The sequence below is a fragment of the Podarcis vaucheri genome (assembly GCF_965113315.1).
Source record: "Podarcis vaucheri genome assembly, chromosome: 6".
In the NCBI taxonomy this organism is placed as follows: Eukaryota; Metazoa; Chordata; class Lepidosauria; order Squamata; family Lacertidae; genus Podarcis; species Podarcis vaucheri.
In genome coordinates, this window is record NC_138764.1 from 15,179,136 (window position 1) to 15,203,150 (window position 24,015).

The 24,015-nt window shown below is 45.9% G+C and overlaps 2 protein-coding genes across 4 annotated transcripts in view; both read left to right on the forward strand.

The window, feature by feature from the left end:
- The window catches only part of ADCY10 (adenylate cyclase 10), a 74,705-nt gene extending 60,268 nt beyond the window's left edge, over positions 1 to 14,437 (forward strand). For all 3 annotated transcript variants that reach the window (XM_082225403.1, XM_082225404.1, XM_082225402.1), the window contains 7 exons: positions 1,048 to 1,252; positions 1,331 to 1,427; positions 4,453 to 4,568; positions 6,100 to 6,217; positions 11,921 to 12,116; positions 12,983 to 13,171; positions 14,052 to 14,437. In XM_082225403.1, coding sequence (XP_082081529.1) covers positions 1,048 to 1,252; positions 1,331 to 1,427; positions 4,453 to 4,568; positions 6,100 to 6,217; positions 11,921 to 12,116; positions 12,983 to 13,171; positions 14,052 to 14,246 — 1,116 coding nt within the window. In that variant the 3' untranslated portion in view covers positions 14,247 to 14,437. The remainder of the gene's footprint in view (positions 1 to 1,047; positions 1,253 to 1,330; positions 1,428 to 4,452; positions 4,569 to 6,099; positions 6,218 to 11,920; positions 12,117 to 12,982; positions 13,172 to 14,051) is intronic.
- A 2,668-nt stretch (positions 14,438 to 17,105) lies between these two features.
- The window catches only part of NUF2 (NUF2 component of NDC80 kinetochore complex), a 28,410-nt gene continuing 21,500 nt past the window's right edge, over positions 17,106 to 24,015 (forward strand). The window contains exons 1-5 of the mRNA XM_082225525.1: positions 17,106 to 17,271; positions 18,337 to 18,477; positions 19,497 to 19,571; positions 22,023 to 22,099; positions 22,891 to 22,952. Of these exons, the coding sequence (XP_082081651.1) occupies positions 18,355 to 18,477; positions 19,497 to 19,571; positions 22,023 to 22,099; positions 22,891 to 22,952 (337 nt within the window). The 5' untranslated portion in view covers positions 17,106 to 17,271; positions 18,337 to 18,354. The remainder of the gene's footprint in view (positions 17,272 to 18,336; positions 18,478 to 19,496; positions 19,572 to 22,022; positions 22,100 to 22,890; positions 22,953 to 24,015) is intronic.

Genomic DNA, 24,015 nt, shown 5'->3' on the forward strand with positions numbered 1-24,015 from the left:
ATTAGTGCACCTCAGGAGCCCCCTGAGATTCATATTTTGTCACTGGCCCTTTATTCTTCCTGGGCTGAGTGTGCACAGGATCCTAAACTTGGGTCATCTCCAGAGAAATGTTACCCACCCACCAGAGTCACTGACTCCCCCCTTGGCCCTCTCACTGGGGTGGAAGTCAGAATGAAAAGGCTCCTATTCCCCTAGTACCAGGAAGTCTAAAGGAAGAAGGCAAGACATTATATTTATACGAAACAGTAGTTGCAAGGCTATTGATTGCGAAAAATTGGAAAAGTGGTATTATACCGACAAAAACAGAGTGGCTTGCCAAATTATTGGAGTATTGCAATGTAACCAAAACAATGGGAGAAATTGGAAGGATCTCAAAAGAGAAGATAGACAAGGACTGGAAGGTGTTTAAAGGATACTTGCAAAATTATATTGAAAAATCAAAACTCCTATTAGAATAAACAAGTTCCATTATAAATACTGAAATACTACATAAGATGGATAACAACGTGTAACAGAAAAAGAAGCAGAAAACTTGTTTAAAAGTATGTGAAAGAAAGTAATAGAAGTGGAAAGAAATTGCAATTGAGTAGATTGGAAGTTTATCACAAGGGTGGGGTGAGGGGTGAGGGATGGTGGTGGGAAAAGGAAGTATTTGTGGGATTGAGTGTAGGTATGTATGAATGTTCTTAAGGATTGTACGAAATGTATGTTTGTATGTTTGTATATTCGTAACATGTATGTATTAATGTTGAATTATTTTAATAATAAAAATTTTAAAAAATGAAAAGGGTCAAAGGAAGAATAGCATCTTCCCAAAAATTTTATTAGTTTTCACAATATTATAAACAAACGAACACACAAAACAGACAAACATAAATCATAGCCTTATTGAAAATTACAGTTATAGTTATCAAGGGAAGAACAGCATCAGTTCAGAGGGCTTCTGATCTCTCAAGATGCTTCCTTAAATCCATTTTGAGTGCTCTGTGATCGAGAGCTCTCAATAGGCGACAAAGTTCACTTGTCTTATTGTTTGCATCGCCATAGATAATCTCCTCCTACATGGAATTCTCACTCTGCTGTCAGCTGATGGGCTACCAGCATGAATGGATGAAATATGAGTTAATGGCTATCCAACGTAGCACACACCTTCGAGTTGTTGGAGAAGAGCTCTTAATCATAGCTAAGCTGGCAACGTCACTAGCCTACATGAAGCTCTGCTTGGGGAACTTGCCTTTAGCTGTCCAGCTTGGTAAGTCAGCTGGCCGGCTCCCAAATATGACTTTTGGGATTGAAAGAGAGGCAATTTTATGCATTGATTTATTTTCAGGTTACCGGGCGCACGAGCTGTGTGTTCAACTGAAGAAGCCCAAACTCGACTGCATTGTTCTCAATGACCTTTTCAACGCTCTTTTTCTCAGGACAAGGTACTTTGCCTCGTGCATCTCCCATTGTTGTCTTGCCAAATGAAGGTGGTTCTTTTAAAATGAGACTCAGAAGTAATATAAAACACAAGTGAGTGAGAAGATTAAAGATTTTATTCTAAACAGCAAGCAATATACAGTCGTACCTTGGAAGTCGAACAGAATCCATTCCGGAAGTCCGTTCAACTTCCAAAACGTTCGAAAACCAAAGCGTGGCATCTGAAGCTCCTGCAGCCAATCAGAAGCCCTGTTGGATGTTCAGCTTCTAAAAATGATTTGCAAACTGGAGCACTCACTTCCAGGTTTGTGGCGTCCGGGAGCCAAAACGTTAGAAAACTAAGCTGTTTGAAAACCAAGCAAGCACTTCAATCTGCCACTTGGAAGCTCTCAAGAAGCGGTGAAGTGACTCCCCCAGGTAGCCTCAGTTTACACAACTGCCATTCATGAGCTTCTCTCTAAAGACTGCCCAAAATCATCTGATTTATAGCTAGCTAGCTTGTGTGGCTTGCCCGACTGGCTATGCGCAGATCATTCATTATTGGTTACATGCAGATTATTCGTTAGCTACCCTCTCCGCTACCCTCTCCCAATGCCCCACTTTCTCAAAACAATGTCCAACATCAAAGAAGGTACCTGTTATGTACTGAAGTTCTCACCCTGGGCCAGCAGGGGGATACTGTAGATAGTTTTCACTCAGGTCCACATATGCAAATAAGGGATTGAAAGTGACGTTCAGTTATTGGATAGTTACAGAAAATGGTTACTGTTGCGTTCTAGTGGAGCTCTATATAAGCAGGCTGGCTGAACCCTTCAGTTCAGTTCTGTTCTGGCCTGTGAATAAACAAGAGCTGTTTGAAGAATCGCTGTGTCGTTTGATATGTTCACCCACAACTTAACAGTACCCAGCACTATTACTTCCTTCCAACCGATTAGGGCATTAAATGCTGTTCTTCATGCCATCAAAGAACCGAAGGAACAGAGGCAGGAAGATCACGAACTCCTCAAAGTACAATTTATCTTCCAGATAGATCGCCCATACACTAAAACGGCAGTTTTAAAGTTTCTGTCGCAGAGAACGACCCTCCTCCCTTAAGATGAGAAGGAATCAAGCCCAATCGCAATGCCCAGTAGGCTGCCTGACTTTCTTAACCACAAAAAGTAGCTCTACACTTTATGCAGAAACATGAATTACAGTGGGATACACTGACATTATCTGGTGAGGGATACCTATGTTTCCTGTAGCAACAATACTACGGGTGAATGTTATGCACAGATCTTTCAAGCCCCGTGTTGACACCAGTTTGTAGTGTAGATACAACTCAGTGTGCTTTCATCCTTGAGTCTCTATCAGGGCCGGATGTAGGTTTGATGAGGCTCTAAGCTACTGAAGGTAATGGGGCCCTTTATATGTCCAGCTGTCCTTTGTCGACAACAAATTGTCACTGTTTTTTGTGTTGAATATATGCTATATGGTACAGTTATACCTCGCTTCCGCTTCATGTTGCGTCTTTTCGCGTTACGTCCCACAGCAACCCGAAAGTAGCGGAACAGTTTACTTCTGGGTTCCGCCAATCGCACATGCGCAGAAGCACTAAATCATGCTCTGCGCATGTGCAGAAGCGCCAAATCACACTGTGTGCCTGCGCAGATGCAGCACTTTGAGTTGTGGGCATTTCACATTACGGATGGGCCTCCGGAACGGATCCCGTCCGTAACACGAGGTGCCACTGTAATTTATGGACCTAATAGGTATCTAAAGCCATTTGCACATAACAAATAGGATTAAGTTTGAGAACCAAGCTACCACTGTATATAGAAATGAGCAAACCAGTGATATTTTAGGGAGCAGGCAAGCAGAGGCCCCCCATTACTTACATCATAGGAGCCTACACAACGCAAAACACTGTTGCTGTATGTAGGTTTTATTTTGTTTGTTTTTTATCTTATATTTTGGAAATGTACATATAGTGGGTTTTTTCCCCTTTAACTTTTTTTGGGGGCCCTAAGCTATAGCTTGTTTAGCTTATACATAAAGCCGGCACTGGGTTCAAGTCACCTTTAAGCCCCTCACATGCTATTTCTTGTGAATGGCACTGCAAGGAGGACAACACAGCTTTTGCATTCTCACAAACAAAACGCTTTGGGCAACAAACGGTTTGGAAAACCTACATGAAGTGCATAGCTATGATAAGTTAGCGGCTGCCTAGTATGGTCAGAAAAATGCACATCCACCATGTTGCTGTCAGGAGGTCAGCCTACACTTGAGTAGGACCCTGGCAGAGACACATGTCCGACTAGCATGTTCCCTCCCTCCTGGTCGATCGTTCGGGAGCTTCAAAAGCTTTCTTCAGCCCGAACATCACAGCGACCGATGCGAACCGACACCGGCACACTTAGGGATCCACAGAGTTTGCGCAGTTGCGTAACAGACCTCAGCCTCTCAGCATTTTGGCTAATCTACTTTATTTAAATATAAATACACACAAAGCACTGCAACATGGCTCCCTCTCTCTCTAGCATCAGACAGCAAAGAGAAAAAGAACAAAGGACAGTAGTCCCACTTCACGGAACACAGGAACACAAATATCCTGTCTTTGTCACTTCCCACTCTGTGGAGTCAAAACATATACAGTGGTACCTCGGGTTAAGTACTTAATTTGTTTCGGAGGTCCGTTCTTAACCTGAAACTGTTCTGAACCTGAAGCACCACTTTAGCTAATGGGGCCTCCTGCTGCCGCCGCGCCGCAGGAAGACGATTTCTGTTCTCATCCTGAAGCAACGTTCTTAACCCGAGGTACTATTTCTGGGTTAGTGGAGTCTGTAACCTGAAGCGTATGTAACCTGAAGCGTATGTAACCCGAAGTACCACTGTACCGTCATGTGATATACAAAAATCCCACGACTGCAACCACGGAGCAGGAATTCTAACAGTTTTGGCAACAAACTAAGCCAGCCTTGGGAAGAACTGCAGTACCTTACCAGAATTACCTGGAGAGACTTTCCCCCCAACCCTTGTGCTTCTCTCTAGATACCAGGACTCTGTGCATGTGCTGAGCTGGCTGGAGGACTTATCCATGCGAGATGATAATGTCATTGGGCAGGCCTGCTTTGTGACTGGCTGTCTCGATCTCATGCTTTATGCTGGTAAGAACTGTGCACTTATCACTATGTGGCTGGCTTTTTTCAGCTGGAACTCGCTGGAACTTATTTCCGACACCTCTCAGGTGGGCACACAGGGTCCCTGGACGTTTGACGATCTATTGACCCTGTGCCACCACTGTGATTGCCTCCTCGCTGCCACCAACCCGTTTCTCTCGGGTACACACGAGTCCAGACAGTTGTTAATATGAACAAATCATCAATTTATTTTATAAGCATGAACAAGTTTATGGTTTCAGTTCATTTTTCTTGGCAGTTTCTTAATCTTAGTTTCTTTACTGACCTATACGTTCCTAACAACTTCAAACTGATTATCCCAACTATCTATCTGACTCCACCTAACAGGTCCTCTCACTCTCTCACATTAAAACTACACCAACCCACAGACTTATCCTCCCTCTTCCTTCTCCAACTCCCAGCTGACTTCCACACAGCTCCAACTCTAACTCCTCCCCTTGGGTTCCCACCGGCCAATCACTTCACACTCATTTAACCCTTTCCTTATGACCCACCTAGGAGGCAAACGCCACAGCGCCATTGCCATTCCAAGAGAACAAGGGAGGTGTTCGTGGTGAGTTCCGGCACCTCTTTTTCTAGAAAAATAGCACTGCGTGTGACTTCCGAGAAACAAGTCGCTATCTGAAACATCGATAGCCCACCTTGTAGCAAAATATTCTCAAGGCATCTTGAGAAGAAGAAAACAGAGGAATGCCAAAGAAGAGAAGCAAGTCCAGTGGTACCTCGGGTTAAAGAACTTAATTCGTTCCGGAGATCCGTTCTTAACCTGAAACTGTTCTTAACCTGAGGTGCCACTTTAGCTAGTGGGGCCTCCCACACCGCCACTGCACAATTTCTGTTCTCACCCTGAAGCAAAGTTCTTAACCCAAGGTACTATTTCTGGGTTAGCGAAGTCTGTAAGCTGAAGCGTCTGTAACCTGAAGCGTCTGTAACCCGAGGTACCACTGTAACTGGAAAGCATGGGTCTCAAAATGTACAGCTGTTAAGGCTGGTAAGGAGTTGGTTGGAGGAAAAGAAGGATGAGGTTTGTACCAAAGGGCATGTTTTCAAGTTGGAAAAGCGTTTTCTGTAGGCAACACCTCCCTCGAGACTACGAAAGCGGTGCGGCAGACAGAGTGCCGCCTCTTGGACTTCCGCTGCCTGAGGCGGGTGCATGACCCTGCCTCATGGGCGGGCCGGCTCTCTGCATTGGGGAATACTTGGAATGTCCCAACTGAATTTCACGATGAAATTTCATAAATGCAGAGGATGTCATTTCAGAATTGAAATCCATACGTTCAATGCTTTTTTTCTATATAAAAAAAATTGTTAGGGGGTACTCTCATTTTCCTACTCATATTGAAATACTGCCCCTCAATGAGGCCAAACTTAAATTCACAGAATGTTTAGGGATATGCGTACCCCTGCGTACCCCCAGAAAAAGCACTGCATACGTTTATTTCATTCCCTGTGAGATCAGAGGCAGGCTGCCTGTTTACAGGTGTCTTTCCTTTTGCAGGTTTTTCATTTAAGTCCTTTGAGTTCTGCCTGGACTTTGTTTTGAACCAGCAAATGAACTGCATCCTTATGTCTCAAAACAGCATCATGCTTGGCCTGTATTCTTCTCTGGCGATTTGGTAAAGTTTAGCACTCGGTGTTATTCATCTCAATCTTAAGACTGCATGTGGTGGACTTGTAAAAGGGTAAAAGAGTATTGGGAGATAATCCACTATGAATTAAAAAAAAATGTTTAAAAGTACTTTTCAACGCCCCCCCTAAAAAAAAAAAACCTAGAGTCCTTTTTGTTGGGGATAATTCGGACTGAAATTCCCAGGTGTCAGAAAAGCTTATTTATGTATGCTATTACTGTGGCCCATGTTTTGTTAGCCCCCAAATGGAAAATGAGCAAAGAAGAATGGCAACTTAAACTGATGGAATATGTGCAGCTTGCAGACTTAACATATAGAATAAGAGAACAAGAAGAACATACGTTTAGAGAAGATTGGAAAAGGTTTATTGAATATATGGGAGGAAACTGTGTACACTTGAAAACGTTGGCAGCATTAAGATAAATTCAACAGTGTAAATAAGTTTTGACGGATGCAATAACAAAATACTGAATGGTATAGTTTATGTAAAATATGCAGGGATTTATGATATGCAAAATACCATGGAAAGAGAAGAAGGGAAGTCATTGATATTTTAAGGATGTAAAACGAATTTTTTAAATTGCAAAGCAGAAAATCTAATAAAAATTAGAGAGAGAGAAAGAATTGCGGGGGGGCTGCCCCATAGATGGCATCCCTGCAATACTTGCCTTGTTTCTTAGAAAGAAACAAAATGTCGTGGGCGATAAAGGCCGAAAAATATTTAAGCAACACACTAATTTCCATGTTTTAGCCATTTATTCTAGGGGCAATACAGTACTATGTTTATTTGCCACTCTGTTTGGAGGGGGCAGTGTTTGAGGTTGCGCTTTTTGGTTGCACAGCTCTGAAATCATAGAATCATAGAATCATAGAGTTGGAAGAGACCACAAGGGCCATCGAGTCCAACCCCCTGCCAAGCAGGAAACACCATCAGAGCACGGCTGACATATGGTTGTCAAGCCTCTGCTTAAAGACCTCCAAAGAAGGAGACTCCACCACACTCCTTGGCAGCAAATTCCACTGTCGAACAACTCTACCTCTCTTTCAAATCGGAACCAATGAAGGTGGTGAAGGTGTGAGTGTCTGGAGGCGGTTGGAAGATGGATGGCGGCTAACAGATTGAGGTTGAATCTTGACAAGACAGAAGTACTGTTTTTGGGGGACAGGAGATGGGCGGGTGTAGAGGACTCCCTGGTCCTGAATGGGGTAACTGTGCCCCTGAAGGACCAGGTGCGCAGCCTGGGAGTCATTCGGGACTCACAGCTGTCCATGGAGGCACAGGTCAATTCTGTGTCCAGGGCAGCTGTTTATCAGCTCCATCTGGTATGCAGGCTGAGACCCTACCTGCCCGCAGACTGTCTTGCCAGAGTGGTGCATGCTCTGGTTATCTCTCGCTTGAACTACTGCAATGCGCTCTATGTGGGGCTACCTTTGAAGGAGACCCAGAAACTACAACTAATCCAGAATGTGGCAACTAGACTGGTGACTGGGAGCGGCCGTCGAGATCATATAACACTGGTCTTGAAAGACCTACACTGGCTCCCAGTATGTTTCCGAGCACAATTAAAAGTGTTGGTGCTGACCCTAAATGGCCTTTGTCCAGTATACCTGAAGGAGCGTCTCCACCTCCATCATTCTGCCCGGACACTGAGGTCCAGTGCCGAGGGCCTTCTGGCGGTTCCCTTGCTGTGAGAGCCAAGTTACAGGGAACCAGGCAGAGGGCCTTCTCAGTAGTGGCCCCCGCCCTATGGAACGCCCTCCCATCCGATGTCAAAGAGAAAAATAACTACCAAACTTTTAGAAGACATCTGAAGGCAGCCCTGTTTAGGGAAGCTTTTAATGTTTAATAGGTTATTGTATTTTAGGGTTTTATTGGAAGCCATCTAGAATGGCTGGGGAAACCCAGCCAGATGGGCGGGGTATATATAATAAATTGTTGCTGCTGCTGCTGCTGCTGCTGCTGCTGTTGTTATTAGTAGATAATGCAAGGTGCTTGCAACCTTAGAAATATCACAGCATCAAGGGTGGACTTTGGTAATAGGGCACCCTCCGCAAGGCCAAAATCTGACATGCCCCTTATCCACTGCCTCCCCAAAGCACAGTAAGCAGGGCGCTGGGCTTTGGGTAGGAGGAGCAGCAGCTCTAGGAGGGTCTTAATAATAATAATAATAATAATAATAATAATAATAATAATAAAATTTATTTATATCCCGCCCTCCCCAGCCGAAGCCGGGCTCAGGGCAGCTAACAACAATCAAAATAGTCCAACATTCTAAAACATTCATTATAAAATTAATTAAATCAAATTAAAATCAAATTAATGGCAACCATCAAGCAAAATTTTGTGCAGATTGCCAGAGGAGGGGTTCAGGCTGCACCCTGACAAAAGGCCTGGTGGAACAGCTCTGTCTTGCAGGCCCTGCGGAAGGATGTCAGGTCCTGCAGGGCCCTAGTCTCTTGTGACAGAGCGTTCCACCAGATTGGAGCCGTGGCCGAGAAAGCCCTGGCTCTAGTTGAGGCCAACCTAACCTCTCTGTGGCCTGGGATCTTTAGGGTGTTTTTATTTGCAGATGGTAAATTTCTCTGTGGGACATACCAGGAGAGGCGGTCCCGTAGGTATGAGGGTCCTAGGCCATATAGGGCTTTAAAGGTTAAAACCAGCACCTTAAACCTGATCCTGTACTCCACCGGGAGCCAGTGCAGCTGGTATAGTACCGGATGGATATGATCTCGCAGCGAAGACCCCATTCTGCACCCGTTGGAGTTTCTGGGTCAGTCTCAAGGGCAGCCCCACGTAGAGCGAGTTACAATAATCCAGTCTGAAGGTGACCGTCGCGTGGATCACAGTGGCTAGGTCAGGGCGAGAGAGATAAGGAGCCAACTGCTTAGCTTGGCGGAGATAAAAAAATGCCGCCTTTGTTATAGCTGTAATCTGCGCCTCCATAGAGAGGGAGGTATCGAAGATTACACCCAAACTCTTAACGGATGATGCTGGCACTAATTGCACCCCCGCAAGAGATGGGAGTTGCCCCCTCAATCCCATATTGCTCCGTCCCAGCCAGAGGACCTCTGTCTTCGAAGGATTTAACTTCAACCGGCTCCCACATAACCATCCAGCCACAGCTTCCAGACATCTGGTCAGTGTATCTGGGGCCGAGTCAGGATGGCCATCCATCAACAGATAGAGTTGGGTGTCATCGGCATACTGATGGGAACCCAGCCCAAAACTCCGGACAAGCTCGGCGAGGGGGCGCATAAAGATGTTAAAAAGCATCGGGGAGAGAATCACACCCTGAGGCACTCCACACACCAAGGAGTGGCGCGATGACAATTCCCCCCCAAGCGCCACCCTCTGTCCCCGACCGGAAAGAAACGAGCACAGCCATTGAAGGACTGTGCCCTGGATCCCCACGTCGGCAAGGCGGTGGTCCAGAAGTTCATGATCGACCATGTCGAAGGCTGCTGACAGGTCTAGAAGAATCAGCAGCCCCGACCCGCCTCGATCCAGCTGCCTGCGGAGATCATCTGTTAGGGCGACCAGAGCCGTCTCGGTCCCATGACCAGCGCGGAAGCCGGACTGGAATGGATCGAGAGCAGATGTTTCATCCAGAAACCTACCAAGCTGTTCAGCAACCACTCTCTCAATCACCTTACCCAGGAATGGAAGATTCGAAACCGGGCGGTAATTGGATAGATCTAAAGGATCTAATGATGTTTTCTTTAAGAGCGGACGCACCACTGCCTCCTTCAGTTCCCCTGGGAATATCCCAGTGCCAAGGGACAAATTGATGATATGACCCAGGGGGGCCCGCACCTCGTCTGGACACGCTCTAATCAGCCAGGACGGGCACGGGTCAAGAGGACAAGTGGTGGACTTTCCAGCTTGGAGGAGTCTGTCCACATCGGCTGGGGATATCCAGTCAAAGTGGTCCAATACTGGACCCGAGGACAGTCGAGGGGCCTCCAGTTCCTTTATTGTATCCAAATTGGCAGGGAGGTCATGGCGGAGCAACAGGACCTTCTCCGCAAAAAAGCTCGCAAATGCCTCGCAACTGTGTGTCGAATTGTTATTTAAATTTGGCTGTCCTTCAAGGGACGTTAAAGACCTAATTATACTAAACAATTGCGCCGGGCGAGAGCTAGCGGAGGCAATGGAGGCAGAGAAGTAGGACTTCTTAGCGGCCTTCACTGCCATCTCGTAGGTTTTCATAAAAACCCTATAAGATGTTCTTGAAGCTCCGTCACGGGCACCCCACCATACTTGCTCTAGCCGTCTGAGGTCCCGCTTCATTTTCCGAAGCTCCTCGGTAAACCAGGGAGCCCGGTTTCTGCGGGGTCGCAGAGGGCGCCTAGGTGCGATCTCATCGATGGCTGCTAGGAGCTGGATATTCCAGCCCTCAACAAGCTCAGTCAATGAGTCGCCAGGGGGAGCAAGGTCCCGCAAGGCTTGGCGGAATCTATCAGGGTCCATCAGCCTCTGCGGGCGAGCCCAAATCGGCTCGCCACCTAAGCAGGGTGGGGTGGGGGTGGAAAGTCAATCCTGGCTTTCAGAGTGTAGTGATCAGACCATGGCACCTTAATCGAAGGAGACATGATCACATCTATACCGGCGCCAAAGATCAAATCCAGCGTGTGGCCTGCTTTATGTGTGGGGCGCGAAACAAACTGGGAGAGCCCTAGTGTCGCCATGGAAGACACCAGGTCCAAAGCCTGTGATGAGGGAATGGCATCAGCATGGATGTTGAAGTCCCCCAGTACCAATAGGTTGGGGAACTCCAAGGCCCAGTCGGCCACCGCCTCCAACAGGCCTGACAGGGTGGCTGCTGGTGCGCTAGGTGGCCGGTACACCAGCCAGACAGCCAAGCTCACCTTGGAGCCCCACACTAGGCCAACACATTCAATGCCGGGGATCGATGGCGATGGTAGAGCCCTGAAAGGTAACAGTTTCCCCTTCGCGCACCCAGGTCTCCGTCACACAAGCCAGGCCTTCCCAACTCACAGTGCAGCAGCAGCAGTGGTGTCCCGGTGCCTCATGAGGCCTCTTAAGCTGTGGCGGTGATGAGTCAGTCTGGGCCCCGCCCCCTGGGCCTGGTGGAATCAGCCTGAGGAGGGAGCGGCCTTCCCAACTCACAGTGCAGCAGCAGCAGTGGTGTCCCGGTGCCTCTTAGGAAGAAGAAGGGGGGATTCTAGGACATGTCAGCACCCTCGCGCTGTAGTCCCCCTTCCCAAAGCAAGTGCTTACTGGCCTTTGGGAATATGGCGGAAAGGCGTCCACTTGGCCTCTGAACCCTTTGTGAGGAATCTGATTGCGTTGCCCTAAATCCGCCTCTGACAGTATTTTTGATCTACAGTGGTACCTCCAAGACGAAAAACTCGCAAGACGAAAGAGTTTTTCGTTCTTTGAGTTGCTTCGCAAGACGAATTTCCCTATGGGCTTGCTTCGCAAGACGAAAACGTCTTGCAAGTTTGTTTCCTTTTCCTATGGGAAACCGTTTCAATGCATTCCTATGGGAAACCGTGCTTCGCAAGACGAAAAATTCGCAAGATGAAAAAACTCACAGAACGAATTAATTTCGTCTTGCGAGGCACCACTGTATTGTCCTTTTGTGCTGGAAATTGGAGCTTAGAGTCTACAGCTTTAGAAAGAGGACTCTCCTCTTGACCTGTAACCGACATCGCTCCGTCTTGCAGGTGTGGCAGACTTCAAGAGTGGGATGACTTTATGGAGCTGTTTGAACAGGCGAGAAGGTTGGTGAGGAGAACGAGCGCGTCGCTTTATGCTAACCATGGATTCTGCAAGTTTGTGGAGTGTGAGGCTCTGCTGCTGAGGAAATGTATCGAGGAAAGGCCCGGGAAGGCTCGTGAGATGCGCAACAAGATCACAAAGGTAAGGGCTTGGAGGTGGGCTCTGGAAATTTTCTCTGTCTTAAGTACTGAAATTAAGAGTCCCCTACAGTACGCCAAGGGACACGGGTGACGCTGTGGGTTAAACCACAGAGCCTAGGACTTGCCGATCAGAAGGTCGGCAGTTTGAATCCCTGCGACGGGGTGAGCTCCCGTTGTTCGGTCCCAGCTTCTGCCAACCTAGCAGTCTGAAAGCACAAAGTGTAAGTAGATAAATAGGTACCGCTCCAGCAGGAAGGTAAACAGCGTTTCCGTGTGCTGCTCTGGTTTGCAAGAAGTGGCTCAGTCATGCTGGACACATGACCCGGAAGCTGTCTGCGGACAAACGCTGGCTCCCTCGGCCAATAAAGCGAGATGAGCGGCGCAACCCCAGAGCCGGTCACGACTGGACCTAATGGTCAGGGGTCCCTTTACCTTTACAGTATAGGAGTCACAGCATGTATTGTCTCCCTTAGCCTCTTGAGACTATACTTTTGCAAGGCATTAAATACAAGATAATGGCCACCAAACAGCTGATTCTGAGATGGGCTATGTTGCTTCTCCTTGGCTTTTTGCTCCTCACCATACTGAGCAAAGCTGAGGTTTATTGCCTGAGCTGTGACCTGCGGTTACGCTATCTCCTCGCTAACCCTGAGCTGCATCCAAGAACAAACCTTGGCTACAGTTTGTCTTTAGTGAGGTGAGGGCTTCATCGCAAGCCACGGTTTGGACAGCAGTTTGGCTCCCTGTCTTGTGCGAACTAAAAAGGGAGAAGTCGTGTTTTGTCTTTGCTTCCCAACCTTCTTCTCCTATTCAACCTCGCCGTTCTTCTGACTCTGCCTGGCATGATTCTCCTATTGCTCCCATTAGAATTTGGAACAAGCAATTACGCAGTGCTCCACAAGCCCCGTCTACTATTCCAGGGTTTACCATATGAAGGCCTACGTCCAACTCATGCTTGGGCAGGACGAAAACAGCCAAAGCTTCCTTGAGAAGGCATTCAAGGACAGCGAGATGTATGGAAACCATTTGGAGCAATCCTGGCTGGAAATTACCAAGGTAAAGTCTTGAGATCGCCAGTCAGTAAAAAATATTTCTCCAGGGACAATGGACGATGGACCAGGCAGAGGGCCTTCTCGGTAGTGGCGCCCGCCCTGTGGAATGCCCTCCCTTCAGATGTCAAGGAAATAAACAACTATCTGACTTTTAGAAGACATCTGAAGGCAGGCCTGTTTAGAGACGTTTTTAAGAATGTTTTCATTATGTTTTTAGACATGTTGTAAGGCACCCAAAGTGGCCGGGAAAGTCAGCCAGATGGGCGGGATATAAATAATAAAATTATTATTATTATTATTATTATTATTATTATTATTAGTGATGCCCAAGAATAACATGGTGGTATGTAACAGATTGGGAGTAAATGAAATAGGGGATATAGATATAGATATAGATATAAATGGGACAATCCTGAGATTGCACCAATATTCCTGGGAAATGACTAGATACAGAATGGCATGGCTGGCGCGGAATTTTGACTGATCTGTATTTCTTAATAAAAAGGCAACAACTTTGAAAAACCTCAATTGCACATGATTAAACATCAGAGTGGCTTCATATCTTGCGCAGCCTGCTCTTTTCCATGTGATATGCTAGGAACCTTTTTTTCTGCCAGAACTCAGTCCCAGCAAGGAAGGAGTTCATGGTGAGTTCTGACACCTCTTTCCCTATAAAAATAGCACCGGCTATGTTCCTTGTCAATTCCCACCAAGCAGAGTGGTGTGCTAGCCAGAAAGTGGCTCTTTCACAACTGTGTCACAATTCTAAGGTGCAGAGATAGTACCAGGCAAAAGATGGATTCCTCTCCACTCCTCTCTCTCTATCCCAAATGGACTCTCTCAAGTAACATTCTGAGCAGTTCCTGTTTCCTTATTTCTCCTAGGAGTGGTGGTTCACTGGAAAAAGTCCCATGGAAGACTACTGGTTAAAGACGGCTCCTGATTTTCCCATATGGGAAGTAGGAATGGCAGAAAAAGACGTGGGAGCCTTCCATAAAAACAAGTATCTGCTGAATGTACCAGAGCTGGACATAGACAATCCATTCCCAGACTCAGTGAGTGAGGATGAGATAAGCTGAGATAATTCTCAAGTGCACCAACTCTCTTCAGCAAATCCTTTCGTCCTTTGCTAAACTCTAATATTTAGCCTGTCCGTCCCATTTCCTCGTCACTTTATCTTTTCAAATAGATAGCATCCCATAAAACCTTGCAACAGAACACTGAAATTCAGCTTCTTCAATGTGGATTTCAGTAAAACTTCGAAATGAGACGATATCTATTTAAGCATATTTGCATGCTTTCATTCCACAAAACCCAAAACCTACATGTACTGCTTGCCTTTGGCTGAGGGTGCTTCTGAACAAACTGATTGTTCAGATTCCTTTTTTTCAGTCCTGCAGATTTTTTCAGGTATACAGGGCCGAGGCCCATTTAAGGCTTTAAAGGTCAGCACCAACACTTTGAATTGTGCTCGGGATCGTACTAGAAGCCAATGAAGATTTTTCAGGACCGGTGTTATATGGTCCCGGTGGCCAGTCCTAGTCACCAGTCTAGCTGCCGCATTTTGGATTAGTTGCAGTTTCCAAGTGACCTTCAAAGGTAGCCCCACGTAGAGCTCATTGCTGTAGTCCAAGCAGAAGATAACCAAAGCATGTACCACTCTTGCGAGACAGTCTGCGGGCGGGCAGGGTCTCAGCCTGCGTACCAGATGGAGCTGGTAGACAGCTACCCTGGACACAGAATTGACCTGCACCTCCATAGACAACTGTGAGTCCAAAATGACTCCCAGGCTGCACACATGGTCTTTCAGGGACACAGTTACCCCATTCAGGATCAGGGAGTTCCCCACACCCACCCACACCCTGTCCCCCAAGAAAAGTACTTCTGTCTTGTCAGGATTCAACCTTCATTTGTTCGCCGCCATCCATCCTCCAACTGCCTCCTGACAAGACATATGCAAGACATATGCAGCAGGGTGTTGTTCCCTGTGGCTCCAAATCTTATATTGGAGTGGCACCAGAAGAAGTCATAGAGATTCCCCCAAGACTAACTGCCTCTGAGTGGATTCTTTGGCGATCACTCGTAGCTGAGTAAGATCATCTTCCATGAACATAACAACAAGTCTGTAAGTGACTGTGGAGGCCAATTCTGGATCCACACATCCTTCCACAGTGGGGACATAGGTTTCTGGGCGGGAGTTGATAATGGTGAGGATTTGCCAAGCGTGCCTTCCTCTTAGCACATTTCTCCCTTTCATCCTGAGTTTGAGCGTTTTCAAAGTCCACAACACCTTTGATAAAGGTTGTTCTCCAACTGAAGCGCTCGCAGGCCAGTGTTTCTCAATTGTCAGTGTTTATACTACATTTTTTAAGATTTGCCTTGAGAGAGTCTTTAAACCTCTTTTGTGGACCACCAGCATTATACTTTCCATTTTAAAGTTTGGAATAGAGTAGTTGCTGTGGAAGATGATAACCAGGCATCCACACAACATGACCAGTCCAACGAAGTTGATGTTGAAGAATCATTGCTTTGACACTGATCTTTGCTTCTTCCAGTACACTGACATTAGTTTGCCTGTCTTCCCAAATGCCAAGTGGATAGACACTGAAAAAATACAACAGTGACACCCTGTGGCTGTAGCATCTTAAATCTAGCCTTGTTTTGGAATATTTTCCCCAGGTAAATAGACAGGGAGTCAGCATAGTGTGGCGCTCAGTGTGTTGGACAGGGACTTGGGGAAACCAGGACTCAAATCCCCGCTTGGCCATGAAGCTCACTTGGCGACTTTGGGCCAGTCATCCCCTCAGCCTAATCTACATCTCAGGGTTGTTGTGGGAATTAAATAAGGAAGGGGAGAAAGCCCCCCCCCCCCAAACCCAGACAGGAGGTGGGAAAGGCATTCCCAGGGTTAACAGTCTCAGTTACAGCAACTATTATATACATATAAAAATCAGAGAAGATCACAAGAGATTAGGGCCCTGTGGGACTTGACATCTTTCTGCAGGGCCTGCAAGACAGAGCTATTCCACTATGCCTTTGGCCAGGGCACAGCCTTCGGCAATCCTCACAGAACTCTAGCCCAATAGTTGCCATTAATTTGATTTGAACGGATTTTGTAATGAAATGATTTTAGAATGTTGTATTATTTTACTGTTGTTAGTCGCTCTGAGCCCGGCTTTGGCTGGAGAAGGCGGGATATAAATAAAATTTTATTTCTATTATTATTATTACTCCCCTATTTCACTTACAGAAGACATCAGAAGGCAACCCTGTGTGTGGAAATTTTTAATGTCTAATGTTTTACAATTTATGTGTTGTAAGCTCCCAAGGTTGCTCAGCAGAGTATAAATAATAAAATTATTATTAATTTATGTTGTTGTTGTTGTTGTTGTTGTTCCCCGCGAGGTGGAAGATAAAATAAATGAAAACAGGAAGGGAATTCAGTGTTCAGAGCACTGCTCTCTTCCCTTTGACCTTTTCGTCACTCTACTCCGTGAATTTCCGCCGCCATGACACCAGAGGCAAGAGAGGAAAACCCTCCTGGCAGCTGAGTAGAATGAACACAGCTTCGTCAGGAAAATAAAGAGCGGAGAAATTTCCCCACCTCCTTCCCCCCCCCTTTGTCTCGTAACTTCCACTCTTTTTAACTTATGTTTTTTTTAAAAAAAACCTTTTTAAATCTGAGGGCGGTCAACAGAAATCCTGACACGTGTTACTTTCAAGGACCGAATAGCGGGGGAGGGGGCGTGGAGGAGAGAAGGTAAGCGAGAAAACAAAAGGCTTCTCGGCAGCCGATTGGGCGTGACGTCAACGGCAAGACGCAAACGCACGCACGCGCGAGCGAGGGAAGCAGCGGAACGACACGAGCCGGGCCGCTGATTGGGCGTGACGTCATCTGAGACGCCGGGCTGGTGTTTGTGCGCGCGTACGCGAGGCGTTACCCGCCAAATTCAAACCGCCGAAGAGGAGGCGTCGGCTCGTCCGGGCTTGAAGAAGGGAGGCTTCAGCGCCGAGGAGGCCGCGCTTCCCGAGAGAGGAACTTCCGCTGCTCGGTTGCGGCAAACAGACAGGCGAGGATAAAACGGCGACTTCATAGGCCTCCGGGTAGGAATGTTTTTCGGCAGGAGCCAGAAAGAGGCCCCCTCCCCAAAAACATGGATTAGTATTATTAGTATTATTGTTATAGCTCCCCACCGCGAACATAGTTTATTGCTGCTGCTGCTGCTGCTGCTGCTGTTGTTATATTGGGTTTTTATTATTATTATTATTATTCATATTATTTTATTTTGCTTCTTATTATTCCAGTGAAGCTCTTTTTTCTTTTTTAAGTGTTTAATTGTGTTACAGTGCTGCTATGAAGCAGAACCATAGGCTAACATTTAAACACAATTCCACTGCACTGCTTAAATGACACTACCTTGCTTTTTCTCTTTGTTGAACACGATTTATTAATATTCCGGTGGAACTTTTCTTTTTTAGGTGTTTAATGGTGTTACAGTGCTGCTATGAAGCAGAATCATAGGCTAACATTTAAACACAATTCCACTGCACTGCTTAAATGACGCTACCTTGTTTTTGGCTTTTTGTTGAACAAGGTTTATTATTATTATTATTCCAGTGAAACTTTTCTTTTTCTTTATTAAGTGTTTAATGGTGTTAAAGTGCTGCTATGAAGCAGAACCATACACTAACATTTAAACACAATTCCATGACACTGATAAATGAGGTTGCCTTGTTTTTGTTTTGGTTGCCCAGCCTTATCTAAACAAGTGGTACTTCAGATTAAGAACAGTTTCAGGTTAAATACGGACCTCCGGAACGAATTAAGTAATTAACCTGAGGTACCACTGTATTAGTTAAAGTCACAGGCAGCTCTCGGTCCCAACATCGCAGCATAAAAATTCAAGAAAAGAAAAGAAACACACAACATGGGCAAAATAAGCAGGCAGGAGGGAAACCTTTAACCGCCCCCCCCCAATAGCTCCCACTTCCAAGAACCCCTGAAATTAAAAATAAGCAATCACCTGTTCGGTATCAACCCCTTTGCACACATACATTTCACAAAGGTTGATGAGAGAATTTGGGCAGGGACTGCAGAAACTGGTTGTTGATTCCTCCCACCTCCCCACCTGGCAGCGGTTTAAAAGTTGTACTTGACTTTCTTTTTAGAGCAGACCGCCTTACAAGATGGATAACTGCACCTTTCCAAGGTACAGTGAGAATGACATCATCACACACATCCGCAGCTGCTTGCTCACAGCAAACGAGGCCAAAACCTTCTCCAAGGGTGACTTATTTCCAAACGTCAAGGTAAGTGCTGTAAGAGAGTGGATTTATGGCACAGAATCAAAGTGCAGCACTGTGGTGGGTAAAATACGCATTTGATTTTTCCCTCCCAGAATGAGTGAATTTAGCCAAAGTAGCTGTTTGCATGTAAATATATGTCGCTTTAACTCACCGCTATGCTAGTGCTGTGTATGACTGTATGGCAAAACAGACCCAGCTCAGGGGGTAGAATTGTAGAGTTGGAAGGGACCGCAAGAGTCATCTTTGTCCAACCCCCTGCAATGCAGAAATCTCACCTAAAGCAGCCGTGGCAGGTGGTCATCCACCCTCTGCTCCAAGGAAGGAGTTGAGCAACTTCTTAAAGAGTCCATTCCTCTGTTGAATAGCTCTTATTTTCTGAAAGACCTCCCTGATGTTTAGTTGGAATCTCCTTTCTTGTTACTTGAATCTCTTTGTGTTCTAGCCTCTGGATCAGGAAAAAAATAAGCTTGCTCCATCTTCCATATGGCTAGTGTAATATCAATGAGATGCAGCAAGTATTGGACTGGCACCCACAAACCCGCTTCCCACGCTTCAGGGAGGAGTTTCGAAGCATTTTGTTCTGTGTTTGTTTAACCATAGCTTGTTGCATCATCTGGACCAACAAACTGGTTAATGTTAATACTTGCTACTTGGAAACCAACCAGCGTCAGACTGTGGATTACCAAGCTGACTTTCAACTAGCCATAGTTAAGATCTGTGGCTGTTTTTAAAATTTCTTATGTTCTATTTTTGTAGTGGTCATGAGGGTGAAGTGTGAACCTGAGGCTTCCTGTAGCTCATTCCCCATGGTTTAGTGTGGCATTCAAATGTTGCTATTGTGCAGAAACATACTATTATTAATTATTAAACATATTAATAATAATAATAATAATAATAATAATAATGCATTATTAAATATATGCATTTGTTAAAAAAATTGCCTCTGGCAGTGGAAAGTGAAATAAATAAAATCTAAACTTAGTCTGGTTTGCCATGGCAAATAAAATTTCGCCTCTTCTTAGCCTGAAGTGCTGCAGATGATCTTCATGAGAGCCTTGCAAGTTGTGTATGGAATCCGCCTGGAACACTTTTATATGGTAAGTATATAAACAGGACGTGGGGAAAAGTGCAATGAATCCAGAGTATAATGGAACCGTGGTTATTTTTAGTGAAGAGTTTGGGGCACCTTAAAAAACAACAAATTTATTTGCTATATTTGCCAGTCGTGGTAAACTATAAATAATTGTTCAGCACTCACAAGCAAATTATGCCCATTTAGCCTCTCCTTTTTCACGTTGGAGGAAAAGCAAGCCACAATCTGTGACATAGTGTTGCATCCAAACCAGGGATCCTTGTTTATTGGGATCCACACTAGGGCTTTCTGTGGTGTGTGAGTGCAGCCGTTGTTTGGCTTAGGCGGCAAGAAATAACATTAGGCCTTAAGGAGTCTTCAGCATTCTTAGCCTATTACAGCAAACATGGCTTCCCCACTCAGAAGAGTCAGTCATTTTCATAACGCAGGAGATAATGCTAATTTGAAGCTCTTGTGTATTTATGCAGAGTTATAGCAGACAAGGGTTGCACTGTGGTCTAAACCACTGAGCCTAGGGCTTGCCGATTGGAAGGTTGGCAGTTCAAATCCCTGCGACGGGGTGAGCTCCCAGCTCCTGCCAACCTATCAGTTTGAAAGCACGTCAAAGTGCAAGTAGATAAATAGGTACTGCTCCAGTGGGAAGGTAAATGACGTTTCCGTGCGCTGCTCTGGTTTTGCCAGAAGCGGCTTAGTTTTGTGTGCCTTGGTGCCATGAACATCAGGACATCTCAGTAGACCAAAACCACAGGCTACATTTTATGGGTTAAAATTGGTCCACAACTTTATTGATTGCAAATGTCAGTGAGTTTGGCATGGCACTGGATCAGTCACCATCCAGCAGGCAGGCTGGAGGGATACCAGGGGTCAAGGCTGAATCTAGGATTGACCCATGACATACATCAAGTGGATGCGACCCCACAGTCTTGCTGCGTTGTGTAGTGCTGTGGCCCTCAGCCCCTGCCTGGGCTTAGAATCATAGAATCATAGAGTTGGAAGAGACCACAAGGGCCATCGAGTCCAACCCCCTGCGAAGCAGGAAACACCATCAGAGCACTCCTGACATATGGTTGTCAAGCCTCTGCTTAAAGACCTCCAAAGTAGGAGACTCCACCACACTCCTTGGCAGCAAATTCCACTGTCGAACAGCTCTTACTGTCAGGAAGTTCTTCCTAATGTTTAGGTGGAATCTTCTTTCTTGTAGTTTGGATCCATTGCTCCGTGTCCGCTTCTCTGGAGCAGCAGAAAACAACCTTTCTCCCTCCTCTATATGACATCCTTTTATATATTTGAACATGGCTATCATATCACCCCTTAACCTCCTCTTCTCCAGGCTAAACATGCCCAGCTCCCTTAGCTGTTCCTCATAAGGCATCGTTTCCAGGCCTTTGACCATTTTGGTTGCCCTCCTCTGGACACGTTCCAGTTTGTCAGTGTCCTTCTTGAATTGTGGTGCCCAGAACTGGACACAGTACTTCAGGTGAGGTCTGACCAGAGCAGAATACAGTGGCACTATTACTTCCCTTGATCTAGATGCTATACTCCTATTGATGCAGCCCAAAATTGCATTGGCTTTTTTAGCTGCCGTGTCACACTGTTGGCTCATGTCAAGTTTGTGGCTTATGGACAGAAGCCCCTTCCCTGGGATTCCTTTAATGGGATACCCCACCACCCTGGAGGGGGAAGCAGAGGCTCCCAGTTCCCTCTTTGCCAATGACTAGGAACCAACCCAAATGCCATATCTGTTGGCATTGTGTTGTGACGATGGCTGCAAGAAGAAGAAGAAGAGTTTGGATTTGATATCCCGCTTTATCACTGCCCTAAGGAGCCTCAAAGCGGCTCACAATCTCCTTTCCCTTCCTCCCCACAACAAACACTCTGTGAGGTGAGTGGGGCTGAGAGACTTCAAAGAAGTGTGACTGGCCCAAGGTCACCCAGCGGCTGCATGTGGAGGAGCGGAGACGCGAACCCGGTTCCCCAGATTACGAGACTACCGCTCTTAACCACTACACCACACTGGCTCACCGCAAGGAAGGTGAAACCCACAGACGGGCCCAGTTTGTCTGATGGGAGAAATTCCTGCCTGGACCCAAATATGGTGACAGTAATGACCGCAGCAAAGTCCATAAAGGTGCAAGGCAATTGAAAAACAAAGTGTTGAGTGAGGGCCATTCTGGCTTTTAAATGCCGGGAGTCCTGAAGACTCCTGAGAGTCAGCCTTAGGCCCACATGCTCTATCCACACATGATTGGACATTTGGCTCCTGTTGGTCACCGGAAGCAAGACCCACAGCGGTATGGCAGATGGTGGCAGTAAAGGTACTGGCCCGCAAAAGCCGCATCACCCCAGGAGAGGGTGAGCGGATAATAATGTTACAAAAAGATTTTTTTCCGGCAGGATTGTCTGAAGAATTAAGTAAAGAAACTGCATCTCTTTACTGATTCTGTTATATTCTTAGATGCCAGTGTCCTTTGAAACTCCATATCCCCAGATTTTTGATGGCTTCCTGCCAATAGCGAATCTCTTTACTAACATGTGAGTATGCTGAAATCACATTCTGTAAACTCATTTTTATCCTTTGAAATGGATCTGCAAATGTATTTTGTATGGTTTGATTCAATTTTTTTCATTGTGTTCATCTTTTATTCTAGTAAGACATTAAATTTGTTGCAGGTGTTGTGAGTTCAGGTATAGATATTGTGGCTGTGCCTGGGTTATGGAGCTGCCTAGCTCAGGAGATCTATCTAGCCCCTCCTGATGCTTTAAAAAAAACTTTTCTTTGTTCCAGCAGGCTGTGGCTGTTGAGTTTTTAATAGCTTAATGATCCTTCGTCCTCAGTGTGTTTTTAATCTGTTGTGCCCATTGCTTGCTTTTATTGTACTGTTTTCATGACTCATTTTTGTAATTTTAAATTTTCTTGAAGCTACACTGGGCATTGTAATAGTGAGGGAAGAGCAGGGCATACATTTTCTCAAATACATAAATCTTGTGTAATGGCTGATCTTGTTCTGCTAAATTTGCAAGCTGAGTTCAAAGTTCTACTCAGCCTAGCTTTGCACCACAGCTTTTTCAAAGTGCTGTGTCACATGCAATGTGTTTCATAGAGTTAAGCACATGTTTCTGCTAGATATCTTTATTTAAAAAACAACAAATTTTAATTCTTCGGATTCAGAGCGCTAAGATAAAATCTGCAATCCTAAACATGTTTACTAGGGAGTAACCCCATTAAAAGATCTGTCAGGTTCTAATCGTTTGCCCTAATTATAAGTTTATAAGTATATGTAGAGTCTATTTTAAAAATGCTTAATGTTTTGTACAATTGACAGGGAACGCTTTTTTCCGCTCTGCCGTGTCAACGACTTCCAGATTGCTGACCTTCTAAATCCAAGTAAGCTTTTAATGTCTCTTGTGTGTTCTAATGTGTTGTGTCTTGGACAATTCTCGGTTTCATCTTGAGGGAATTGCCACCGAGGGCTCACTGGTTGCAGTTTGGTTGGGATTCTGTTTCGCAGTTGCGGTGTTCCCCACAGCAAGGGTTCGTCTGGGGGAATTTCCGCACTAGCACTACCCAGGATGTGTTGTGCAGTCATGGATTTTTATTGCACGACTGCCTGTCCTACAGTTTGTTAGGACTGCTGAGGCCCAGGTTCAAATTAGTGCAGGATAGTGTGCGCCCCGGAAATGATCTCTTTCAGCTTTGGCCTTCTGGAAGAAGGTACAGGGTTATAAAGACTAGGACTAGCCGCCTGAGAAACAGTTTCTATTCAAATGCGATTTTGGTTTTAAACGCAGTGTAAGGTAGTCTCTAGGGACGCGGGTGGCACTGTGGGTTAAACCACAGAGCCTAGGACTTGCCGATCAGAAGGTTGGCGGTTCGAATCCCCACGATGGGGTGAGTTTACGTTGCTCGGTCCCTGCTCCTGCCAACCTAGCAGCTTGAAAGCATGTCAAAGTGCAAGTAGATAAATAGGTACTGCTCTGGCGGGAAGGTAAGCGGCATTTCTGTGCGCTGCTCTGGTTTGCCAGAAGCAGCTTAGTCATGCTGGCCACATGACCCGGAAGCTGTACGCCGGCTCCCTCGGCCAGTAAAGCGAGATGGGCACCACAGCCCCAGAGTCGGTCACGACTGGACCTAATGGTCAGGAGTCCCTTTACCTTTAAAGGTAATCTCTATGGGAGTATATTGTTTTTAATTATGGGGTATCAGAGTTTTTAGGGGGCTAACCAGGCTGGGATAGCAGGCTAGTTGGTTTCTGAATGTCTGATGTAGATTTTCAGTTTCGGCGTTCTGTATGGGACAATGACAATAAAGATTATTGTATCGCTGGTTAAGCTGTAAAGATCACGGGGGAACCTTGGGCCAGTCAGGTCTTCCGGTTACAATTGTTGCCGTCACAGGGTAGAATTGCAGCCAAGCGGAAGGCGCATCTTGCTACAGGAGGAGGAAACAA